The sequence below is a fragment of the Suncus etruscus genome, chromosome 13, assembly GCF_024139225.1.
Source record: "Suncus etruscus isolate mSunEtr1 chromosome 13, mSunEtr1.pri.cur, whole genome shotgun sequence".
NCBI classification, from domain to species: Eukaryota; Metazoa; Chordata; class Mammalia; order Eulipotyphla; family Soricidae; genus Suncus; species Suncus etruscus.
This window is the reverse complement of record NC_064860.1, coordinates 7,678,976-7,704,279: the sequence shown is the minus strand read 5'-3', so window position 1 is coordinate 7,704,279 and position 25,304 is coordinate 7,678,976. Positions and strand designations below refer to the sequence as shown.

At 32.9% G+C, this 25,304-nt stretch overlaps 1 protein-coding gene across 1 annotated transcript in view; it reads left to right on the top strand.

The window, feature by feature from the left end:
- The window catches only part of AGMO (alkylglycerol monooxygenase), a 355,078-nt gene extending 331,840 nt beyond the window's left edge, over positions 1-23,238 (top strand). Inside the window, exon 13 of the mRNA XM_049785698.1 lies at positions 23,164-23,238. Within this exon, the coding sequence (XP_049641655.1) occupies positions 23,164-23,238 (75 nt within the window). The remainder of the gene's footprint in view (positions 1-23,163) is intronic.
- Positions 23,239-25,304: the final 2,066 nt, after the last annotated feature.

The following is a 25,304-nucleotide window of genomic DNA, read 5'->3' as shown; positions in this document are numbered from 1 at the left end:
AAACTCTAGTTTCTTTTAGTGTAGATCCTAGACTTGTCTATCTGAATTTATATATAGATCTAGTCCAGTGATATTTAAAGTATAGAGTGCATTATCAGATGTTCCAAAGAGGCAATACAGAACTCAAAGTTCTGATTTTTGGATAGCTCCCAAACCCAGGTTTGATAAGATTTTAGTCAATAAAAAATGATGTGAGAAAGATGGTTTTTATTATAGTATGAGTTGATCAGAACTGGAGCAAAGAAAGCTAGGATTTTTGGGACATGGTTATATATGTAGAAACAAAAAAAAGTAACCTCCACATAACCATAATAGATTCATCTCTTTTGATTATCTATCCTTCCATCTTTACTCCTTTTCTTTTTTCATACTTTCTCTTTCCTTTTCTTTTATTCCTTCCTCCCTCCCTTCTTTCTTTCTCCCTTTTTCACATCCTTCCTTTCTTTCTCCCTTTTTGCTCCCTTTTTCCTCCTTCCTTCCTCCCTTTTTAATTCCTCTGTTCCTTTCTTTCTTTTTTCCTTCTTTCTTTCCTCCCTGTCTTTTTTCTTTCTTCCTTCTTCAATTTTTCTGTTCCTCCTTTTATTCCTTCTTTCCTCCTCCCCCCTTTTCTTCTTCCCTGCCTTCATTTGTTCATTTCCTTTCTTGCTTCCTTAACTTTTCCATTCCTTTCTTTCCTTTATTATAATTTGGCATAGTACAGTTTCAAAGAATAGTGCATCACTGTCAAAATACTTTTCCAAGTTATTTTGATTTTATTCTGTATGTCTGTGGAAACTTGTCAATGAAGGAACTGATATACCATTTTATAAAAACTCCACTTTTCTTCAGAAATAAATAAATCAAAGAAATAGACAACTTACTTTCCCCAACAGGAACACAGGTTCAAATCCCAGCATAGCATTGTCTATCATGTACTCCTAGAGTGGAGTCTTAAATAGGAGTATTTAATCAGTCAGTCTTTGACTTTTGATTTACCAAAAATCTGTCTCTATCTCTTTCTTTTTCTCTCTCTATTTCTCTCTCTCACTCACTTTTTTTGGACCACACCCTGTGATACTCAGCAGTTACTCCTGGCTAGGTGCTCAGAAATCACTCCTGCCTTGGGGGACCATATTGGATGTTGCGGATAGAACCGAGGTCTATCCTGGGTCAACCACATGCAAGACAAATGCCCTAAGACTACACCATCACTCCGGCCCCAAATCTGTTTCTCTCTTATCTTTATATATAATAGTCCTGAAACATATCCTTGTAAATGAATTTTATGCATCAATAGTTCATAAACATAATATTTCAAATAAAAAATTTAATTTGATGGACTGGAGGTGATTTTGTTTTTTATTTTAGGTATTTTATTATGAAGTATATTAGAAATATGTCCTCTATGCAAATTAAAATAAATTTTATGTGTTCATATACCTGGTGAATTTTAAATATCATTAGAAATCACTTAATTTTTGCATATCTCAATAGTTCCAAAAATATAAAATGCTGTTTCTCTCAAATCAAATGAGTTGACTGAATGCACGGTTAGTACCTAATCTTCTATATTATCCAGCCAGACATTAAAGCACATATTCAACATTGTGTAAATTATGAACAGCTTATAGTACTATGATATATTTTACTTGGAAACATATAAATATTGTCTTATATATGTACATAAATATGTGTCCTTTCTGCATGTGATGGAGTCCATATTCCCTCATATTGCACAATTTTTTTTATGCTATATGAGTGTCCCTTCCCTTTTACATTTTCTTCTAAGCAAGTTATAATTGCTATCTGGCTTCCTGATTAAGGAATATTTATCAAGGGATGTTTTATTTAAAAGCTTTATTCTTTTTTCTTAATTTTTTTTCACAAAAATTCATGGCAGTTTCTAATGAAAAATATAGTGGAGAGTTTTATTTAGCTAAAAGATATTATCATTGGGATTGTATCAACAATTTTATTAGTTGAGGGGGGTTGGGATTTCAGGCACCAGGTCTGCCTTGGTTAGACACTTGAGCACTAGCCGTGGGTCTGCATAGCTGGCTTGGCTGCTGCAGTCCCGGCTGATCCCCGACCTTCCTGACTGTACCTGAACCGCACCTCGCCACCATGTGCCTCTGTCATAGTGGAACTCATGGATGACAACTTTGAGATTGAGTCTCCAACACAGGCTCCGAGGGTCTCATGCTGGTGAAATTTTTCACCCCTTGGTCCGGATACTGCAAGGGGCTTACCCCTGAATATAAAACTGCAGCAACCACATTAGAAGGAATAGTTCCAGTAGCAAAGTTTGATTTTATCACCAACACAAATACATGAAATAAATACAGTCAGTGGATAACCAATTTTGAGGGTATTTAGAGATGGCAAAGAAGAAAGTGCTTATGGTGGGTTCAAAGCTGCCTATGGAATTGTCAGCCACTTGAAGGAGCAAGAGGAACTAGTTTCAGTGCCTCTCAAGACTGGGGAAGAGTTTGAGAAGTTCATTTGTGACAAAGATGCTTCTGTGCCTTTTTTTAAAATGATTTATTCAGTGAAGCACAAACTGAGTTTCTGAAGGCAGCCAACAAACACCTTGAGGATAGCTACCAATTTTCTCACACCAGTGTTGAGGTGCAGATATACAAATATTATGATAATAGGAAGGATATCACCTTGTTTTATCCTTCACATCTAAGGATAATTTTGAAGACAAATCTGTGGCATATTCAGAATAGAAAATAACCAGTGGCCATATCATAAAATATATTGTTCAGGAAAGCATTCTTGTTACTTGCCTTCTCATGACAGAAGAAAATAAAGATTTGATAAAAGGCAAGAATTAATATATGCCTTATTATGAAGTGGACTATTAAAAGAATGTTAATGGTTACAACTAGTGGAAATAGAGTGATGATGAGGCAAAAAAATTTTGAATGCTGGGAAGAAACTCAACTGTACTGTAGTCAGCCACAAAGCTTTTAGCCACAAAGTTTTTGATTTTGGATTGGAAAGCACTACTGAAGAAATTCCTGTTGTTACTGTCAGAACAGCAAAAGGAAAGAAGTTTGTTATACAGGAAGAATTCTCATGTAATAGAAAGGCTCTTGAAAGATTTCTGCAGGATTAATTCCATGCCAGCCTGAAATGATACCTGAGATATGAGCGCATTCTATACTTGTGAAGATTGTGGTATCAGATAATTTTGATGAAATGGTGAAAAAGAAGAAGAAAGATGTGCTCGAGTTTTATGCTCCTTGAAGTTATTCTGTAAGAATCTGAAAGCTAAATAAAAATAACTTGGAGAGATGCTTAGCAAAGATCCATATATTATAGCCAAATGTATGCCACAGTCAATGACGTGCCTTCTTTGTATGATGTCACAGATTTTCCTACCATCTACTTCTCTCCATCCAACAAGAAGCTTACCACAGAGAAATATGAAGGTAGATGTGAATTAAATTAATTTATTAGCTAGCAACAGCGAGAAGCTGCACCTCCTCCTGTAATTCAAGAAGAAAAACAGAAGAAGATGGTGCAGGAGGATCTCTCAAGCTGCAACCAAACACACATTTTGTATAAAGGATGCTTCCACCAGAGATGGGAACCATTGGGGAGGAAGGGACCAACATGGGTTTATTACCTCTCATCGCTGTGAGAACAGAATGGATGTAATCTGAAACCTGTTAAATTTTCTCTAAATGGTTTTATTGCTGCACTGTTTATTGAAATACCAGAACCAGTTTATGTATTTTTATTTTGGGGAACATTATTTGTATTAGAAGGAAGGCATGTTGTGGAGATGCGGGGAAATTGAGTTGGGGGTTATTTCTATTTTTTGTACATTTGAAACCGTGACAATAAATGGTTTAAAATTAAAATTTAAAAATTTTAATTGTTGCAAAAGGAAGAAAAAATAATAACATTTCAAACCAAGATGTGCTAACTGAAAACAGGAAAACCATATCATATCCATTATATGATGACATACACTATAGTAATTACATATAATATAAACAAAAACTAGGGAAAATCCCATTATTGTGTTAATTAATAATAATGAGCAGGAGCCATGGTGGTGGCACAAACGGTAGGGCCTTTGATTTGCACACGCTAACCTAGGACTAACTGCGGTTTGATCACCCCGCATCCCATATGGTCCCCCAAGCCAGGAGCGATTTCTGAGCATATACAGAAGTAACTTCTGAGCATCACTGCCTACGGCCCAAAAAGCAGCAGCAGCAGCAGAAACAATAACAATAATAATATGACCAACATAGAAATATTAGGTGCTAATTTTGTTTTTCTCTACCTACTAAAATCTGGGAAAAAATCTGAAATAGTTATGACACAAAATAACTTTCAATATTTTTTAAATTGCCTCTGACTATCCATCTGAATAGTAACTTTTTATAAATAAAACTTATATGAAAAGTTATTGGATTTTGATGATTAAATTCAATCTATTTCTAAAAGATCTTTAAGTGGTGTTGAAATTAAATTTAAAATATAATTAAATGCATTCCTCATTCTCAAGCACTTCTAGATGTATGCATGTAGAACACATGAGTAATTTGAATCATTTGGATATGTACAAATGTGAACTCTATATTACATAGTAATTTTATCAATAAAAATCATCAGTGTTATTTGTAATTTGAATCATTCGGATATATACAAATGCATACTCTATATTACATAGTAATTTTATCAATAAAAATCATCAGTGTTATTTGTACCTCAAGATATTTTTGCTACTTATGTTGAAAAAATGCTTTTTATTCATAGGAAGTACATGCCAACGTATATAGAGTAATTATTATTTTTTTGCTTTGTTCAACATTAAAAGCTTGAGTTAAACTCTTGAGGGGCAGATAGGGAAGCACAAGCAGCATAAGATTGATATGTAGAGCCTTCTTCAATTTATTGTAGGTTTGGTACTTTTCAAATTAAGAAAAAAATAATAATTTCAATAAAGTAAAATAAGTATATTTTTCTAAAAGAAATTTGGAGAGAAAGAGAGAGATGATAGAGAAATAAAGGAAGAGAAGGAGAGGGAGTAATAAATACTGTCTAAGAAAATCCCTGTGTTCTCCAGAATTAAAAATGAAAAACAAGGGGCCGGGCGGTGGCGCTAAAGGTAAGGTGCCTGCCTTACCTGCGCTAGCCTAGGACGGACCGCGGTTCGATCCCCCGGCGTCCCATATGGTCCCCCAAGCCAGGAGCGACTTCTGAGCGCATAGTCAGGAGTAACCCCTGAGCGTCACCGGGTGTGGCCCAAAAACCAAAAAAAAAAAAAAGAAAAACAAATCTCTGATGGAAATATGAGCCTATATCTAGTGTGGAGAATGAGCCTGGCTTTACAAAGCTTTCTTTCTTTGTTTTATTTTTAATTGTCTTCTGTTTTTATTTTTGTTTTGAATTTTATTTTATTTTATGGAGACAATTGTGATTTGCAAAATTCTTCATAGTTGGACTTCAGACATACAAGGGGCCAAGGGGCCTCAAGTGCATATGGGAAAAAATAGAAAAAAAAAAGGACAGAACTAAATCTCCAAGCCAAAGTCAACTACAACAGAATCAAAAGACCAAAAGTCTACCAATCTAAACTGTTAAGGAGCCTGTTTTACTGGCAGGCTAGAGTGAAAAGCATGGTGGTTTGGATACACTAAGGTAAATAATAGTGAAGGGAGGTTGACACTTTTAATGGGATCGTTTATTAACAGTAAAATTTCTTCCAAAGTGCTATACTCTGGAATTTTCTGCATACAGTTAGTTCACCTGGCAAATAGCATTGTTCTCTTGATGGTCCTTTCATTTTGTTTTCTTTTATTGTTTTTTTTTTGTGTGTGTCTGTATTTTTATGCTGTTGTTTTTTGGTTGGTCACACCTGGTGATGCTCGGGAGTTACTCCTGACTGCACTAAGGAATAACTAACTCTTGATGAAGAAATAACTCTTGATGATATGCTAGAAATCAAATCCAATTCTGCAAGTACAAGGCAAGTGCCCTACCCACTGGGACTATTGTTTACATTTATCCTTTAGAGTCTGAACAAGATTAGATGCTCTTGATGTTTCTCCTTTTCTAAGGGGGTCCTTATTTCTCTGGAAGGTGGTCTCAGTTTCTGCATCTGGGTGTTGGCTAATTTTTATTTGATTCTGTATTTATATCTCCAAGAGATGTGATCATCATGTCTTTGCTAATTCTGGATGGGAAAATTATTCTTACTTACCATATTTACCGGTGTATAAGACAACTGGGCGTATAAGACGACCCCCTAAATTTGCAATTAAAACATTGGTTTAGGCCTATATTCGTTGTATCAGACAGAACTTTCCTGTGCTGCATGTGCTGCATGTGTTCCTGTGCTCATGTACCACAGTGAGCCAATCAAAACAAGCAAAGGTTCAGAGGTTATACTGTCATAGACTTCCTCTCTGACTTCCAATCTGAGCAGGCTTTTCACAATGTAGATTTGGGGCCAGAACATTGTCTAATTTGCACGCATAAAAAGCCTGCTGGGGTTGGCTGAGTCAGAGAGGCAGTCCGAGCATCCTTGCAGTGATTGGTGCAGGATCGAGTTGGAAAATTTGTTTTGTGGCAATATTCAGAATATTTTCGTTTAGCAGCATATTGAAACATTTTTCGGGATATACTCGGCGTATAAGACATCCCCCGATTTTTGGTTGACATTTTTTTTGTTTCCAAAGTCCTCTTATACGCCGGAAAACACGGTATATTATTTTCAAAAAATCTTATTATTCTTCCCTGTCTGCCTAACTTCAACCTTCTTCCTTATATAATTTTTCCCCTTTAAATCTAAAAGGGGAACATGGGTGAAGATCCAACACCAATATGTACTTCTTCTGAAAATGGATATAAGGGAGTGAAATTTATGCTAACGTAATAGTGAAAGAGGCAATGTAGATAAGAAAATATGCTGTACATTTAACATATAATATGTCTATGTAATCATTTCTTACAAAATCTATGCAAGGGTTATAAATAATTATTGAACATTTTAAATCACTAGTCAAAAAGCGAGTTGCAAAAAGAGGGCTAACAAAGCTGTGTTTCAAAGAGATGAGTGGTTAGTTAAATATTCACTGTCACCTAATTTCAGTAATTCTATTTCCTACTCTCAAATTTTTTTTTATTTTATTTTGAAAGAATGGAATATTCTCAGGATTAACTTCTCACTCTGTGGTCAGATATATCTCTTGATCATGCTAGTGTGACTATAACTGCTGCTGAGAATTTGAATCAGGTTCATTTACCTGCAAAGTAAACAAGCACTTTAACTCTTGTACTATTTCTGTGACCCAATTTTTTTCTTTTTTTTCTTCTCCTACAATTTGTGTTTCAGTTATATGTAAACTGTTAAAAACTCACCACTAAAATCTGAATAGATTGTTTGGTATACCTAGCACCCCAAATTAATATGTACTCAGGTGTCTGACAAACTATAAAACTCTTCTTTTTAAAATAGTTTGAGTAATTAGAAAATAGAAAAGAATGGACCGATTTCAAATTTACATGTATCCCGATAGAATTTCAATGATAGTACTCCAATCATGGTGTTTCAGACTAAAATATCTCAAAATTAATCTCTGCGACAGTTTTGAGATATAACTCTACAAACTGAACAAGTGAACTATAAGACTTTAATGTGAATGTTCTTTGGTAAAATTTGAGATAATATGAGACTAAAGTGAGTATGTTTCATACAACTTAACAAACTTTTACATTTTACATGGACACAGAGCATTATGAAATGGTTAAAACGCCACATATATCTAGTAATCACCTATTAAAATACAGATTCTACGAAGGAGATCAAATTGTATACCATGGATTGATTTTTCTCCAAAGAGATGTTACTGGATATTTCTTGAAGGAAGCAGATGATTATTTTAACTTTATGGATGGATATTAACATTTAATTTTACAACATCTTTCCCAAAATGTTCCCATATGTTCATTCTATCTTTTAACAGATTCAGTGATTTACTTCCAGTATTTTTCTGAACAAAGGCAAGATAGCATATCCAACTCCTCAGCAAAGAGAAAATAATAAGAGTTGACTCCATGAAATTTTGACTCTGTATTTAATTTTGGGAGGGTGAAAGAGAATGATGTGTATGGTTGCCACAACTGCCCTTTGTCTCCGCAAGGGAAATAAATAATTCAAAAAGGAAAAACAAAGAGGATATTTTTGCAATCATGTCATGCTTCCTTTCCCTTCTGTAATTATGATGTGGTAAAGTTATTTCATGAAAGGCACCTCTGCCGCATTCAACAGTGTCATCCAGATTCCAACATTTTGATAGATGACCTCCACGAGCTGAGCTCTGACTCAGTGAACTGACAGATGGACTTTACTTTCTAAAGCATTAGAATAGACTCGTGGAAATCACCTTGGAACTGATTTGCCACACATGTCTTCAATAACCAGAAGCTATATAGGAGCCAAATGATTCTTCAACATTTTTTATTGACACAGTTCCAATGAGGCACACTCATTTAAAATAAATAAAAAGAAAAAGAAAAGTTTTATCCAAGTTGACTCCTAATATTGGGGAACTATAGAGGGAAATCATTATTAAGAATTCTATAATTGATTTTTCTGGTTTAAACTCTATTATATAGCTTTAGTTTTCATTATTTTAAATCATTATGAGATCCACCATTGAATCATCATGAAATCAACAGCATTATTATCAAAAGTCATTGAAGACACTTTATTTAAAATTGGCTTAATATCCTGAATAGGTCTGTATATTGACGTTGTGTTACAAGCTTGTGTTTTGTCTTAGCACACAATTCTCTCTTGTTCTCTGTCACTATGTAACCTTTTCTCTTTTTCTCTCTTCCCTATATCTCTCTAAGTTTCTTTCAGTTATAAGGTACTTTGTTGACAAAACAGATATATAAATAAATGTTAAAGGCTAAATAGGTAAGCTATATATAACTAAATGATCATGTATATTGACACAAATAATCAACAGCAAAGTCTACAATTATAATTTGTGTTTTAAGTTGGGAAGTCACAACTGGCAGTGCTCAGGGCTTACTCCTGATTCTGCACTTAGTATTTATTCCTTGTAGATCCTAGGGGACAGAATGCAATGCCAGGTATCAAACCCAACTTGGTTGCATGAAAGGCAAGTGCCTGATACATTATACTATCTATTACTCAGGCCCATATTCAGATGTGATTTTACAAACAATTCTAAAATTTAATCATTTTAAAATTAGAGTAAACCTATTTCAACAGAAATATATTACAAATGCATATTTTGTAAAGCAGTTATGAATTAATACACTTCATTTGTATTACCGTATTTGCCAGCATATAAGATGACCCTTCAACCCATGAAAAACTTCCTAAAAGTCGGGAGTCATATTATATGCTGGTATATGGCATGCTGAAACTTGTTCCAGCTTCAGGGACGAGTGATCCGCACCCTTCTTACTTTTAAGAAGTAACTTACTTTTAAGACTTTTAGGAAGTTTTTCATGGGTTGAAGGGTCGTCTTATATGCTAGCAAATATGGTACATAATGCATTATATTATTACATATCATTACATAAAATATAATATTCAAAATGGTCATATTTTACCATAGCAATTATTATATTACATTATTTAATGAGTAATTACTGCATATACTAATTGATACTTATAAATTATTTCTTTGGCCATGGCTTTTATTTATAACAAATTAAATTAATTTAATTTAAAGAAAAACTTTGAATTGAATATTTTCCTTTACATTTAAGTACAGGGGGTACTTATATATAATTCATAAATCATCAGAGTAGACTATATATAGTTAATGTGACTATTAAAGGGCATCTCATAGAGGAGTATAAAAAATTTTGTTTTAAAGAAAAATTGTTATTAGGAAGATACTTATAGGTCATTAGTTAAGTCCCTCTTGAATGATATGTAGGACACATCAAAAAGGGAAAGGAGAAGAAAATTATGAATATTGAAGTGCTGTATGCAGCAGGAAAGACCTTAGGTGGGGTTATTTTAGTAATACACAACGAGCATCTGAAAATATGATAAAGGATTCTCAAAGGATTTGAAATAAGTTCTTATATATATTCTCATTATAGAGTTTAGTCACTCAGTTTACTCTCCAGAAATCTTTTAAGTACTTCTGTTTCTCCAGGGAGAGTTATGTCTATTCCCAATCTTGCCCTAGTTTTATTCAATTAACAAAATATTTTATAATCCATAATATATCAGTTGAAATATCAGTCCATAGACTTATTTATTCATAAACTCTTAGTTGAAAAGCTACTATGTCATAACCTTCAGATACTTAATTTTTCTTAGACACTTTCTTTTCTTCCAGATTATTGTATGTCATATCTTTTACAGTGATTCATCTAAAGTATTCTAACTAAAACCTTGCTTGATAACTAATATATATTAGTTAGGCAATTATTTTCTTATTAATTAAATAAATAGAGAATATATGAAAATAAATATTTATATATTACATATGCAGATACAGATAAACATATATCTATATCAATAAAATTTTATTTTCTTTATCTATTAGTAGACACATATTTATATGCCTGGCTAATTAAAGTCAACATGGGACTATCAAATTCCTCTGAAATAACTTTTTCCCTTTGATATATGTATCCAGATGCTATATTGGTAAATCATAAGGTAGTTCAAATTTTAATGCTTTAGAGTTGCCTACTATTTTCCATAGAGTACAAGCCAACCAATCAGTATTTCTTTTTTCCCAAATAATATAAAATGGATTTGACAATTTAATTTCTCACAGACACTCTTTCTGATTGTATCTTAGAGTAAATTGAAAGCTTCTCTGCTACTTTTCTAAGCCAATGTTTGCTTTTCTGTTTTCCTTTTATAGATTGGCATAATTTAGAGGATTGTCATTTCCAGTTTCATAACTCTCGCATTCAATCCCACATTTTATGACTGATTAGGACATTGTAACACCCTCTCTAGTTTTCTATTATCTCCCACATATTATATACCTTGATTGTTTCTTTTGAGATTAGTTGTATACAGCCTTTCAAAGGATGTATTGACAATTGTTTAAATGTGTTTGAAATATGTGCTTCCCCCACTGACAATTCAATTTATATTCTCGTAATGTCTTAATTTTATATATCATGATCACTTTGGTTCGAATTAATATATAAGAAACTAATGGATGTTCATTAAATATGGATTCATCAGTTGATTCTGAAGTTTCAATTTAGACAACGATCAACTAATGTTGTGCTTAAATTTTATTGTATTTACTATTATTTTTTTGTAATCTAGTTGACAATAATATTAATATTTTTATGCACATACAATATTACTGCACCATATCCACTACCAAAATGCCAACATATTTTTACCACTATCCTAAATATTTGTTGCTGTTGTTTTTTTATTCACTTTGCTTGAGAGTTATATCTGGCAGTTCTTAGGCTTATTTCTAGGACAGTATACATGGATCACTTTTGGTAATGCTTGGGAACCACATGTGGTATTGGGGAAATCAAAAACAGGTTATCTATATGCAGGTGTTTTACTGACTGTACTATGTCTCCAGCTTTCTTTGCTAGACTCTACTTTCCGTTCTCACTTAGAGCCTTCAATCTCCTCAGTTCTGTTGTCAGGGCCTAAAATACTGTTTTTGTTTGGCATCAAAAAGTCTTGCTTTTGTCATGTTTTATACTGAAAGACTAAATCAATTTTTATCTTTCCTATTATTTCTTTCTTGCTTATTTGTTATGGAGGGTTCACACCTGGCAATACTTCAATATTACTCCTGTTTATGTGCTTAGTGATATAATATGTTTTACTATATGTTGTACTATTGATCAAACCTATGTTTCCACATGAAATACAGGTACTTTCATCCTTGTGCTATCTCTCTAGTCTATTAACTGAATTATTTTAATCAATCATGAAATTTGAGCATATATATATATACTGGCTCTGCTCTCAGAAATCTCCTGGCGATATCCCAGGCTCCATCCGAGGTTCAGCGCAAGGGCCAAGACCACCAACCACAGAAGACAGATTAAAATTAAAATGACACTGAGGAACAGAACTTCTAAAATCACAAAGAAAGACTTAATCATAAGTTCCACTCCTTGACCTGTGCAGAGACTGAGATCTCTATATATAGAGGTCTGATTTTATCATCCAGATCAGAGCAGAAATCTTCCATACACCACAAAAGCACCAAGGGGAGAGTAAATGAACTTGAAAGAAGTCTATAGATAATCCCATGACAATATATTCCAAGGGTGGAGAAACCCTGTATATCTTAGGCCAAGGGGATTCCCTTATCGAATGATCCCAATATTTACTGTGCCTATGCAGGAGGAAAAAAAAAAGAGACAAATAGCACAAAATAATCTTTTTTTTAATCTAATTTTTGTTAATTTGTTTTGGTGTGGATATTGAAGTAGATGTCCACTTTTTTTTATTTATATATTTACTTTTTCTTTCTTCTTTTCTCTTCTTCATTTTTGTGCTCTGTCGTGTTTTTTATCTCAAGACCAAGGCAAATATGTGGTGCATATCTTTATTGCTGTAGTGCTCACTGGATATATTATTTGATACTTCTTTCTGAACTGTTATGGTGTTTCACCTTCATTTTTCCCTTTCATCTCTCAAACCGAGGATGAGAGCATCTAGAAGGACTCTGCCCATTGTCGATTTTAACCCATTTTATTACTTTTCTCTTCCTCAAACAAAGCCATATAACTTGAACTATCTAGTCCTGCCTCCCAATTAGAGGGGGAAGTAATGGAGGTACCAAGACCAGACAGTTAAAAGATCACTAAGTAGTAAACTAGACACAGAGGGGACCACTCATTCTAGCAGTCCTTGGGGTGAGGGTGGAGGATATGGGAGGCAGGGTGGGAATGGAGGTGAAGGAAAGACAATTCAGTGATGGGAATTCCCCTGATTCAATGTTAAAATGTACCTGGAATATTACTGTGAACGATATGTAAGCCACTATGATTAAAATAAGAATTATATTTAAAAAAAAAGGAAATCTCTCCTGGCTCTGGATCCATCTATGGGATGTCAGAAATCAAACCACTGACCATCATAGGTTGGCTGCCTTACCACTTTGCTATCACTCCAGCCCCAGCAAACATATTTTTAATAATAACAATTTTCCATTATGAATTAACTATCATATTTATCATCATTTAGTCATATAAATTTTATTTATGTGTCATATTTTAATTTTATTCATTATACTATTTTATGGGAAAATTTACCAGAAAGATAGAATAGAGATTTAGATGTTCTTCTTGCATGCAGTTAGTTTTGGGTCAATTTCTGGAAGTATATGTGATTATCTAAGCAATGCCAAGAATGATTTTTGAGTGCTCGCTTCGGCAGCACATATACTAAAAGAATGATTTTTGAACACTGAGCCAGAAGTAAGTCCTAAATACCATCATCTGTGGCCCAAAGTCAAACAAACAAAATTTCTACTATTATTGTACTATAAATATATAAGTTGTTCTAGTGTGACAATAAATTATAATAATATTTAATATGACAACATATTTATTTGTTCCTATAATTTCAAAGATATGACTGGTAGAGGAAGTATCTGCAGGAAAAGAAAAGAAAGAATACAAAAATATTATCCTGTAAAAAGTGTTGTTTAATCATTTGTATTAAAAATTTTCCCAGAAAAGTAAGGTTTCCTTCCTTGGATTTGAACAGAGATGAGGTTTGATCAGGCCAGGCTTTTATTCTCTTTAGATTGCTATTTGGCCTGAAGGCTTACTGGAAGAATCATCATCCTATTGGACAGTGTTCCAGTATTGACTAGAGTATGGTTGTACACTGTGTTGATCCTAAATCATGTTAAAAATCCAGCAATATTTTTTCCCAGAAATGCTTTGTGGATGTGTGAGCCTTTAAAGGCCTGGTCCTAACTGAAAGTCGACTAACTCACTTCAGGGTGCATTTATTCAAAGCAGAATTTTTCAATATCAAGTGGTAATTCAGTGAACTCTTGTGAAGCATATCTAGGTTACTTGAAATGTATCACTATGATGTAATATGTCAATGCTCAATTACATGTTTGCATGCACCTTAAAAAATTCCCTCTCAAGAGAAAAGCAGATTGTCATAATGCAGCATTTCAAACAAACCCACATCCTACGCATTTGATTTTCAAATTTCTGTAACCCTCCAGCTAATGCGTTCCATGTTGTGGGGTTAATTTACATAAGGGTCTGGAGCTCCTGCTATATGGTTTTAAATCTTAGTAGTGTGGATTGTCTCCAATGTGGTATACACAAGAATGTTAAACCAGGAGACTAGTTATTATTATCAGCAGGCATTAGTTTCCTACAGTGATCTCTAAGAAAATGATGCCAAAACCTTACCCAGATGCCCTTCATTTTATTTGCAATCCCTATAAAATGCATCTGTTCACTGTATGTATTTGGAAATGTAAATGTTTTTATATCATTCCCATTGACCTGACAGCTAAAACCATGTGGGGAAAATCCTGTCCCTAATCCAAGTTGGGTGGAGTTTCTGGTTTAGGTTGGGCCTATAAGTAATAAAAATCATGAAAATATGACATTTGTGAATATGTGATAGGACTTGTAAAAATTTTACCAATGATAAGACACTTAGTCAGGATTCGTCCTGGTGAGTTTTTCAAGAGTTCCGATGGTCTCGTTTATTTTTTTTTTCAGTGAAATATTTTAGTTTAGTTCCTATTATCAATATTATATACAAACGTCATTCTTCCATCAATGATGCATACATTCATTTATTTTTTTATTTGTTCAACAATCCATGTACCAATCAAATTTTATCTTGCTATTATGAAAGTAAAGTGCTAATGTAGGCACTAGAGATATATGGCATGGAACAATAGTAATGTGATTCTCCTATCTTCAAGGAGTTTTTAGTTTTAACTCTTGATTGAGTTTATCTTATAAAGGAGAGATAATCTATCCTGTCACCCACAAAGCATTTCCACGAGCTGATCAGCACCTATAATTCTTCACAATTTAGAAATGGAAACCAGAAGTATACTAGGATGGGTTTACAATATACCTCAGAGATTTATTTTAGTTCTAATGATTCATCATTATATATATATATAATATATATATATATATATATATATTTAGTATAAGTTTCAAACTGAAGCCCTCTGAAGTTCAAGCTCTTTCTGTAAATCCATGTGGCCTACATAGAATAAGGCCAATAATCCAAGATAAGCATTATAATTTTTGTTATTGCATAATTTCAGTTACAAGCACCTAAATTCAAATCATACCCCTGTACCATGGAAATTATCTTCCTCTTCTATTCTCATTTCTTTTTTATGTAAAACTTCTCTATATAACTCTTACTTCAGAGTAGTGGATGCTTAGTAGAAAATTTAGGATAAGGGACTAAATTTAAAAAGCATCATAATTATGTAAAGAGAATAATGGCCTTTTAATATGAAATTAGTTTACAGATAAGAGAAAGTCTTAGTTAAAGACATTCAGTGTACATAATTTATTTTATTTAAAATTTCGATCTATATAGGTATTACAGGATCATTGATGCCACATCTGAGATGAGGTATTATAATAAATTTAAAAGGTGAAGGACATCTAAGTAGCGTTTGAATCTTACTGTAAAATCTATGGTGTATTCTACTCTCTCACTTTTTCTCTCTCTGCAAACAAAAGTTAAGATTGCTTTTAAAAAAATAATCACATCTCTACTTGAGATGTTTTTAGATTCTTTCTTCCATTTAGCCTAGTGATTCTCCAAATTGATCGTGTAAAGGGTTTTCATACAAAAAAACCTATAGGTATTACACTCTAGGAGTTATTTTTGTTTGTTTTTGTTGTTTGTTTTTATTTGGGGGCACACCCGGTGACACCCAGGGGTTACTCCTGGCAATGCACTCAGAAATAGCTCCTGACTTGGGGGATCGAATCGCTGTCCATCCTAGGCTAGTGCGGGCAAAGCGTCTGCCCTTACCCCTTGCACCACTTCATTGGCCCCATACTCTCGAAGTTATTGAAGAAATCTTCTACTGAAGGAATATTCTAGTGTTAATTTTAACTATGGATAAGTTCGGTCGAATGAACTAATTTCTAAAACTATTCAAGGAGGTTATGTTGGCTCTTATTTATTTATAGGAATTACTATCACATTTTCTTGAAATATATAAAATCAGAATTTTTACATTAGAAAATTATATTTATAAACACAGTTGCAACTATATGTTATATACATATTGTAACAAAACAATTTCCTTTGCAATATTTAATATCAGCATCACATTTTCTCTAACATTTTGAAAATAGGATAATACAAAATTTTAATATAACAATGTCCTTTACTAGAAGTACTGTTATTTGCAATACTGTCCACGATAGGGTTTCATGCATCAATAACTTACACCAACCCCTTCTTCAGTGTCTATTTCCTGCCACCGTTGTCACAGTGCTACTGACTTCTGGCATATATTTCTGCCCTCAGAAATTTCAGTTCTGTTGCTTAGTTCTCATTTTCTCTTGTCTTTGTGCATTTGTTATTTTCTTACCAACTTGCTTTATAGTATAAATGTAGTATATTATTCTTTTTTAAAATTTTGATCATAGTGGCTTACATATCTTTCACATTAGTATTTTAGGTACATATTAACAGTCCTTCAATTGCAACCTACAAATATACAAATAGATATTCAATGTCTGTGATATGTGTGTGTGTTGTGCTTGTGGTGGACTCCTCTGTCTAATCTGTAAAGTATATAACCCCTGCCTATACTGTATATAGTCCCTCTTACATATAATCCATACTCCTCCCATCTACCACCTTACAAATTCTCTTCTATCCTATCACCCCCTCAAGTGTACTCATTCATTACCTATTCCTATTTAACTCTTTATCCAAAGTTCTTAGCTCCTTCAGAACTGGAATCTTCCCCCAGTCCCAGCAAACTGCCATAACGGTCTGAAAATTAAAGGACACTATTCCAGCCCACCATGCCTTGTCCCAGAAAGAATCTGCAGCCACCACTCCTGCTGAATTATTCTCTGTAGCCCTTTATATTCTACCTCTTCTCACTATAGACTGTTGCTTGCTACTGGATTCAGCTCCAGTGAGACCCTAAGATTGAGATCACAACCTAATCCCTGACTTCTGTGTACCATTTCTCAGACTCCACAAGACCATGGTTCAGAATAAAATTGTGCTCTAGCTTTTATCCCACCTCCCAGAATAACTTAAAAGACTTGAATGGGATATCTATATATTTTTATGTTTCTGTAGATGCATTTTCATAGTAGTTATAATTCTTAGTTTTTATTTTTATATGTAGAAATGCTCCCCCACATTATTATTATTTTTTTGGATCTGCTTAGTAGGAAATTCTAGTAGAAAATTTTTGTTTGGAATCTGAGTTTAGGTTAGAACCTGGTAGAGATTTGTTATTTATAACAAATTTATATGACATGGTTTCTTTTTGAATAGGCAAAATAAAATGGGAAAATCTGACATATGAAAATAAGTTTTTATCTAATAGAAATAAAAACCCATAAATTTTATAGTGCAGGGATACTGTTTGTCATGGAATTGACTTAGGCACCAATTGATTGAACATTGACCGCCCCCAAAACTTGGATCCTATCCTTGGAACCGGCATGGTATTCTGCATCAGCACCAGGAACCACACTCCCTCTGGGGAAGGTTCTAATGCTCCCTTGGTATCAACTAACTCAGGGGAAGGTTCATATGACAACCTGAAGACAATGAAACAGCAAAAATTTGCTTTAAGAGCATGTTTTCCTGCCTCACCACCTAACAGTGAAATGAAATCAGAAGATAATCTGTGCAAAAAACAAGATTAATTACAAAGGACTGATTACAACAACCTCAATTGAGTAGAACTTTTTCTGGGACCATATAATAAGAACCTATGGATGGACAATGAGTGCAACTGGAACCCATAGTCAGTCTTATGACAATATGCTTCATGTGTAGAGACACCTCGTTGTTTTTAGACCAATGGAATTTCCTTTCTAATTTCCCCAACATTTATTGTGCCTAGGCAAAACAAACAAACAAACAAAACCTGCACCCACCTCCCTTTTATAATTTAATTTATATCTTCTAGATAGGAACTTCCACTTTTTTTCCTAGAACCTTAGGACACGCGTACCTTTGCTTTACCTCATATTTCTACATCTTCCTACAAATTGACAAAAGAAAAAATAAAGTGGATTGGGAACCAGGGGTCAAATGTCTTAGGTGAATTGAGTGGAAAAAATGTTCAAAACTAAATACCCAAGCAAATGGCAATGGCAATAGAATCAAGGGATAACAAGCTAAACACAAAATAGATCTTTCACATTGGTAGACCAGTAGGCAAAGGGTGTGGGTGTGGGATGCATCCTGAGAACTTTGGCAGAAAGAGGGTAACACTATTGGTGGAAATGGCCCTAATTCAACATTACTATATGCCTGAAATACAACTATGAGTGAATTGTAATTCACAATGGTTAAATAAAAGTTTTTATAAAATAAGTTTGATACAAGTCCTACATTTGTGATAGAAACATTTCTCTGTATAGAAAAATATATTATAGGTAAATACATTACTGAAGATTCTACTTAATTTTTAAAATGTTTGTACAGATAGATCTAATATGTCACAGATATTTAGCGTATCTCAGTAAAGTTCAATTTGATTTGGCCTATTTGAAATTGAGTAAATTATTCAAAATTCTTAGTTCTTAAATATCATATTCAAAAATATTCACAGAATTTAAACCAGAAGACTTTACCTTTATTATATTATTTACCAACATATGTAGATTTCTGAGCTTTATTTTAACATAATATGGGGTACTTATATAATAAATTATCTTCATTAAAATTTCACACATTAGAGTTTAAAATTTTATAAGTACACATGAATGAAAAGGAAAATGTGCAGAATCTAAGCAGAGAAGTCAACAAGTGCACATTTTGTCTCCTGTTTTATAATATATATGTATCATAAGTGTATTCTTGACCTTGATATGTGGAAGCTTCATATTTTCCAGTTCTTTCGGTATGATTGCAAGCTCCTTCTGAGAAATTTATATCTCCTTTAATAACCTTTATGTTAATAGAGCTACTATTAGCAATATCATCATATTTGTTATCATTCTTATCATCCTTGTTTATATTAGAGGAGAATAGGGGATGTGGTTAAGGCTCTCACCTTTTCTAGTGTATAAAAGAAAATATGTCCTTTGAATCTTTATAAATAGCATTATCATTGACAATGCTTATTGAAACCAGTTGGGTGCCTGATGCCTGACTTTTGCTTTGCTGGAACTGTTGCCAAAACAGGTAGTCAAAAATTAAAAGTAAGGGGAAATTCAGACACTGGGGTTGTTTATTGGGAAATCAGTCTGATTTCTTTAGGAAGGAGTCATTGTTTTTCATTCAGCTAAGACTCATATGCTCTTGGGTCCAGTTCTGGCAAGAGTGGACTATTAGAATACAGTTTATGACTTTAGGAGTTATGTGCAAAGCCATTTGGATGTTCCCAACTCTGGCAGAATGTTGAGAGAAATCCCTCAAGCTGTAAGCCATATGTAGACTGCTGTTTTTCTAGTTAGCCTAGTCTGCAAGTCTCCTGTTTACTGGGGCCCTAATCATCTCTTGACACAAGCAAAAACAGTACAAAAGATTCTTGTCAAAACATATATCTTCATAATATACTGTTAAACTGTGCTGTGTTTCAGCCAGACATCACTATTATTTCTGTACAAATCACATGGAGTTCCTCAAAATAATTTTTTAAGAAATGATTTTAATAAACTTGTTACATAAATAATGCACAATTACAAACTAAAATTTTAACAACACGCTAAAAATTCTGGATTTGCCGCTGGTTTGCATAGTGTTTTGCGTTCATGCTGTTCAGATGCTTTTAAGATTTAAGTTTTTGTGCTCAAGTATAAAAATTAATATCCATGTGGAATGACTTAGGTTCTTAATTTATAACAGAACTATAAACCAGCAGATAGAAGTTTTATTTAAGATACACAGAGGATCAATGTATTGTTCTGATAGGATTATTAGAGAGGAATAACTCTTCATTTTCTATAAGTTCTAATTCTGGTTTATTAATATTAATTTAGGGGGGTTGACCACACTTTGTGATGTTCATGGATTACTCCTGGCTATACACTTAAAAACCACTTCTGGCTTGGGGGACCATATAGGATACTAGGGGATCAAACCGCGGTCCATCCTAAGTTAGCTGTGTGTAAGGCAAACACCCATGTTTTATTTTTAAATGTATAATTCTAAAATAAACTATCATTAAATGTTTTCAGTGACACATTTTGTTTCTTTAATTTGATGTCTGGAATTTTATTGCTATGAATTTAGAACACAAAGTCACTATCAAAACCAAAGCTAAAGGTCACTAATTTATTAGTAAATATGACAAAAATACAATTCATTAACATACTTTATAAATTTAGTTTTTTACATCTATAAAGTGTAAAAATGTAATTTTAATCCCAGTAACAGGAATACTATAAATGTAAGAATTATTCTTTTCCTAGCATTTGTCTTTTTAAAAATAATTTATAGATTGCTCAAGTTTTATCTTAAGTTTCAGCTAAGATATTTTTATCTTAACTTATATTTTCTTTTGGCACCTCCCCAATATTTTATATAACTTTCTACTTACAGTGAAGAGGAAGTTGTAAGATGTCTTATTCAGCTATAACATTGAAATGATTAAATAAGTAGACAAAAAGATAGAAACAGGATTTAGACTGAACAAATTACAGAACCTGGTCATGTTAGTCTTGTCTAATCAAATTTAGTAACTTTTTTTCTATTATTTGTGCTAAATTGGGTGTTCCATTTTGCCTTTATATTTCACAGAGTCAAGCAACAATACCAACTACAAAAACTAAAGAAAAATGTTTAAGATATCATAAGAATGTAATTAGAAAGTAGGAAATGAATTTTAGTTGAAAATAGCTTATTTTGTGTTAAAAGACAGGAAGATAGTAATTAATCAGAGGGAATTTCTGAAGCCATATTACAAAATGGCCAATTTTAAAAGCAAAATTTGGTAATACAGAAAAATTTCAAAATCATATATCTATAAAAACATTTATTCATTACTTTTAATTCAACAATAAAAAGCACAGATGTTTTGGGAAATGTAGCATCTATTTTCACTTATGCTAATTATGGTTTATACAATTTCTACCATATGGGTTTGCATGTACAGTAGCTAATTCATGCCAACTGTTTTCAAGTTTTCCCTCTAAATTGTAGGTCGATTTTGGAAACATCTCTAAGCTTCCTAATTTTTGTGGTTATAATATGCTATTCCGAGGGGGGCCAGAGATATAATATAATAGGTTGGTGTTTTCCCTAGAAAATCTTGCAGTCCACTGAGCCACCAATGATGATTCCTTAGTAAAGGGCTAGGAATTAGCCCCGATTTTCACTGTGTGATATCCCCCCAAAATAAATGAATGAATATGAATAAGTACATGAATTAATAAATAAAATAGTATCTAGAAAGCTCAAATATAGTCTGAAACTGACAAAGTATATTTTATAGGTGTGTGGTTGAAAGGGAGACATGCTCTCTTACAAAATTTAGACTTTTAAAAATGAATAAATTTTAGATAGGCCAGGAACATACAGCTGAAGAGGCATTTGCCTTCGTGAGTCTGACACAGGTTCAATGCCCAGCACCAAAAGCACCACTGGGTTATGGCCCACTTGCGATGTAAAAGCAAATTACTGTACACGTGGAAAGGCAATTAGAATTATATCTTGAGCTGCAGGAGAATGGATTCAAATGAAAGCTTTTGCATTTACTCGCAAGTTAGAGCACATTTTTATTAAACATCCAAAAATAATGTCAGATTTACATTGTTGTACTTCAGGAGCACAATGTCCTAACACATCGCTGCCAGTGTTTTCTTTTCTCTATCTATATTTATGGGTTTCTTCTCCCAAATAGCCAGCTGGCCTCTATCACAGAAATATTTGTAAGTTTAGTTTTTACATCTCATGCTCACAATATTGTTAGATTTATAGTTCATATATGTATTTCTAGACACACACTACTTACCGGCACATACGTTGTTGCCTTAATTTTAAGATTTGCCCCCACTGAGTAGTAAAACTAGGGAAATACATAATATTTTTTTAATTTTCAAAGTTCTAAAAGCTAAAACAAACTTTGCATAATGTTTGTTTTTTTAAAATAACATGTGAAGCCATGTTTAGTATACTTTCTTTTAAAATCAATATAAAATATTGGTGGTTGGAATGTTGCAAAGGTGAAGAGGGCAAACTGTTATAGACTGAGGCCCAACTGCAACATGCTTGTAATTTTGAAAAATAAAGTATTAAAAATAAATATAAAATAAAGTTAATACACTATTTATATATAATAAAATATATTTAACAATTAATACATAGTGTCTATCTACTTTGCATATTTATTTTATATATTAGAATGCAATATTTGGGGGCATGCTAAGAATTAAATATGAAGCTTCCACATTCAAAGCAGCCACACACAAGCCCTTTGATCTAGCTCCCTCAGGAAAAATAGCTTTATAATAAGATAGTTTTATCAGAGATGTGGTCACAAAAATTTTATTTTATACTACTTTACATTATTTAAGATTTTTTATACCTGTGACAAGAGTTACCTTCAGTATCTGGAGCACATGACCACTATGGACAGGGCCCCAGGTTCCATCCCTAGCAACGCATACCTCCCAAGTTGGGCAGGATATGGATGTTATGGTTCTCAGCAAAAAATAAAAGAAAGGAAAATTACTTTAGTAATATTTTAAAATTAAATCATTATATTTTTCATGAGATCACACATGAACGGTTTGTGTTCATCTAGTTTTGAGAAGTGTATAAGTATATACATATATATATGTATAAATATAGTGAGAGAGAGAGAGAAAACAGCAATTCTTGATAACTTGTGGTTACTATTATGTTTCTGTGTGTTTATTTTTAACTTCCCATGTGTTAAATTTTATTGTCTAAATGTTTATATTTTAAACTTCGTTAAACAAAAGTACTGATCAGTGTTAATTTTTTTTTCTCTTTGTGTTTTATTTTTTCAGATGTTCTTCTCCATTTGCATTGCTTTCTGGGGAATAAAAGCCGTGAAACAACTTGTCTCCAGTCCTTGGAAATAACTTGTTTGTACATGATTGTCTTGTTTTAATCAGTTACTCACAATTCTAAATTACTGCTGATGATGTCTCACGTTTTGCTTGTTTTCCACATTATTTACTATTAACATTTAGATTTTTCATTTTGTACCTTAATCTCTATGATTGATGCAAAAATAATTTACAATATTATACTGCTAACTTCTACATATTGAGAATACAAAGGAGTATGGGAAAAATTGTAAACAGTGAACTGTAAAAAGGTATCAAATCATTTGCATTCATTTGACAACTCTTTATCACCTGTTTAGAGAAAACTATGCTTAAATACAATTTGTCAAAAAATAAATGATGATAGTTGTTTGCTCAAATCTATATTTATCCAAAAATGTATAACCTAAAAACATTAGAGAAAAATATATTACTGAAATGAAAAGGAATAGAACTTGTCAGAATTTATTTATTTAGCAGTATAATTTGTGATATATGTTTAATCATTTGGCCATTTTGTTCTGCTATATTAAAAAACATGTAGTAATGCTGTTATTTTTAATCGTCACAATGATATTTATTATTAATAAAACGAAATCAACCTCTGATGTAAATATGTCTACATTATTTCTTGGGATTATGAAAGTCTATCAAACATGTCATACAAATGATAATGGAGAAGAGATCAAATAATAAGAATTAAAACACATTCATGTTTCAATTTTTTCTGAAATTTAAAGTTATAATTTAATCAAAGTTATAATTAATAAAACAATGTTTTGCTCTGAACTTCATTTGAAATTTGTTAATTTCCCATTTGTAATAGAGAAATATAAGTTTTCCTATATTTATAATTGGGTTAAAAAGATTGTTTTGATGTTTATTTAACCTCTGGGGTTTTTTTTTGTTTGTTTATTTGTTTTTGACCATGATTATCTATGCTCTCAGAAAGTACTCAGTTCAGGAATCACTCCTAGCAGTGCTAAGGAGTGCTGGCTAAGTACTCCTAAGGAGTGCTGGCTATGAAATTTCGGGTCAGCTGTATGCCAGACAAATGACATCCTGTACTTGTGTACATATCTCATTCTAATTTGTTGTTTAATTTTTTGACAAAGGAAAAATGGAAAATTTTGAAAGATTCAACTACAGGTATCTATGTGAATTCATTTTGTAGCTCTGCAGTACTAAAAGTCTTAAAATTAGAAAAATAGAGAAAGTTAATTTTTCTTTGATGTAAAAATTAACAAATTAAACCTCAAAAATAGATTTAGGGTATTGACTTTGCTTTATTCAACATTTTATAATTTTCAATTTAACACAGAGCTAGAGCTACATAAAATACTTAAGCTCATAAAAAATATTGAGCCCTACTCTCACCATTTTTTTTTCTGACCTTTAATTCTATGAAATCATGTTAAAGCAGGAAAACCTATAACGGTTTAAAATGGCCAAATCTATAGAATGTAAACATTTGTAAGGAGATTCCACATCTCCAAGACTTTTCTAAATGTTACATCATTTAGAAAGGGTGGTGAGTGCAGTTAGAAAAATAACTGCACTGACAACTATCATGGCAGTGAGAGAAATAGAATGTCTATTTTGAAGGAGACAGGGGATGGGAGAAGAGGAAGATCGGGCATTGGTGGCAGGTATGGTGCAGTGGTAAATAATGTTTGTTTGTTTGTTTGTTTGTTTGGGCCACACCTGGTGATGCTCAGGGGTTACTCCTGGCAATGTCTTCAGAAATCGCTCCTGGCTTGAGGGACCATATGGGACTCCAGGGTATCGAGCTGCGCGGTATTTCCTAGGTTAGCGCGTGCAAGGTAGACGCCCTACTGCCTGTGCAACCATTCTGGCCCCAGGGTATTGTTTTTTGTAACTGAAACTCAACTACAACTATGTTTGTATTCATGATGCTTAAATAGAAATATTAATTTTTAAAAAATTATATCAAAGAAGAAATGTTATATAAATTTTCAAATATAAGTTTAGTATGTAAGATAATTAAATGATTCTGCCATTAGCAATATAGAAATATATTTAAAGATAATTTTAAATTTATTGAGTTACCTTAATATTTAATAGCAAATACAGTAATT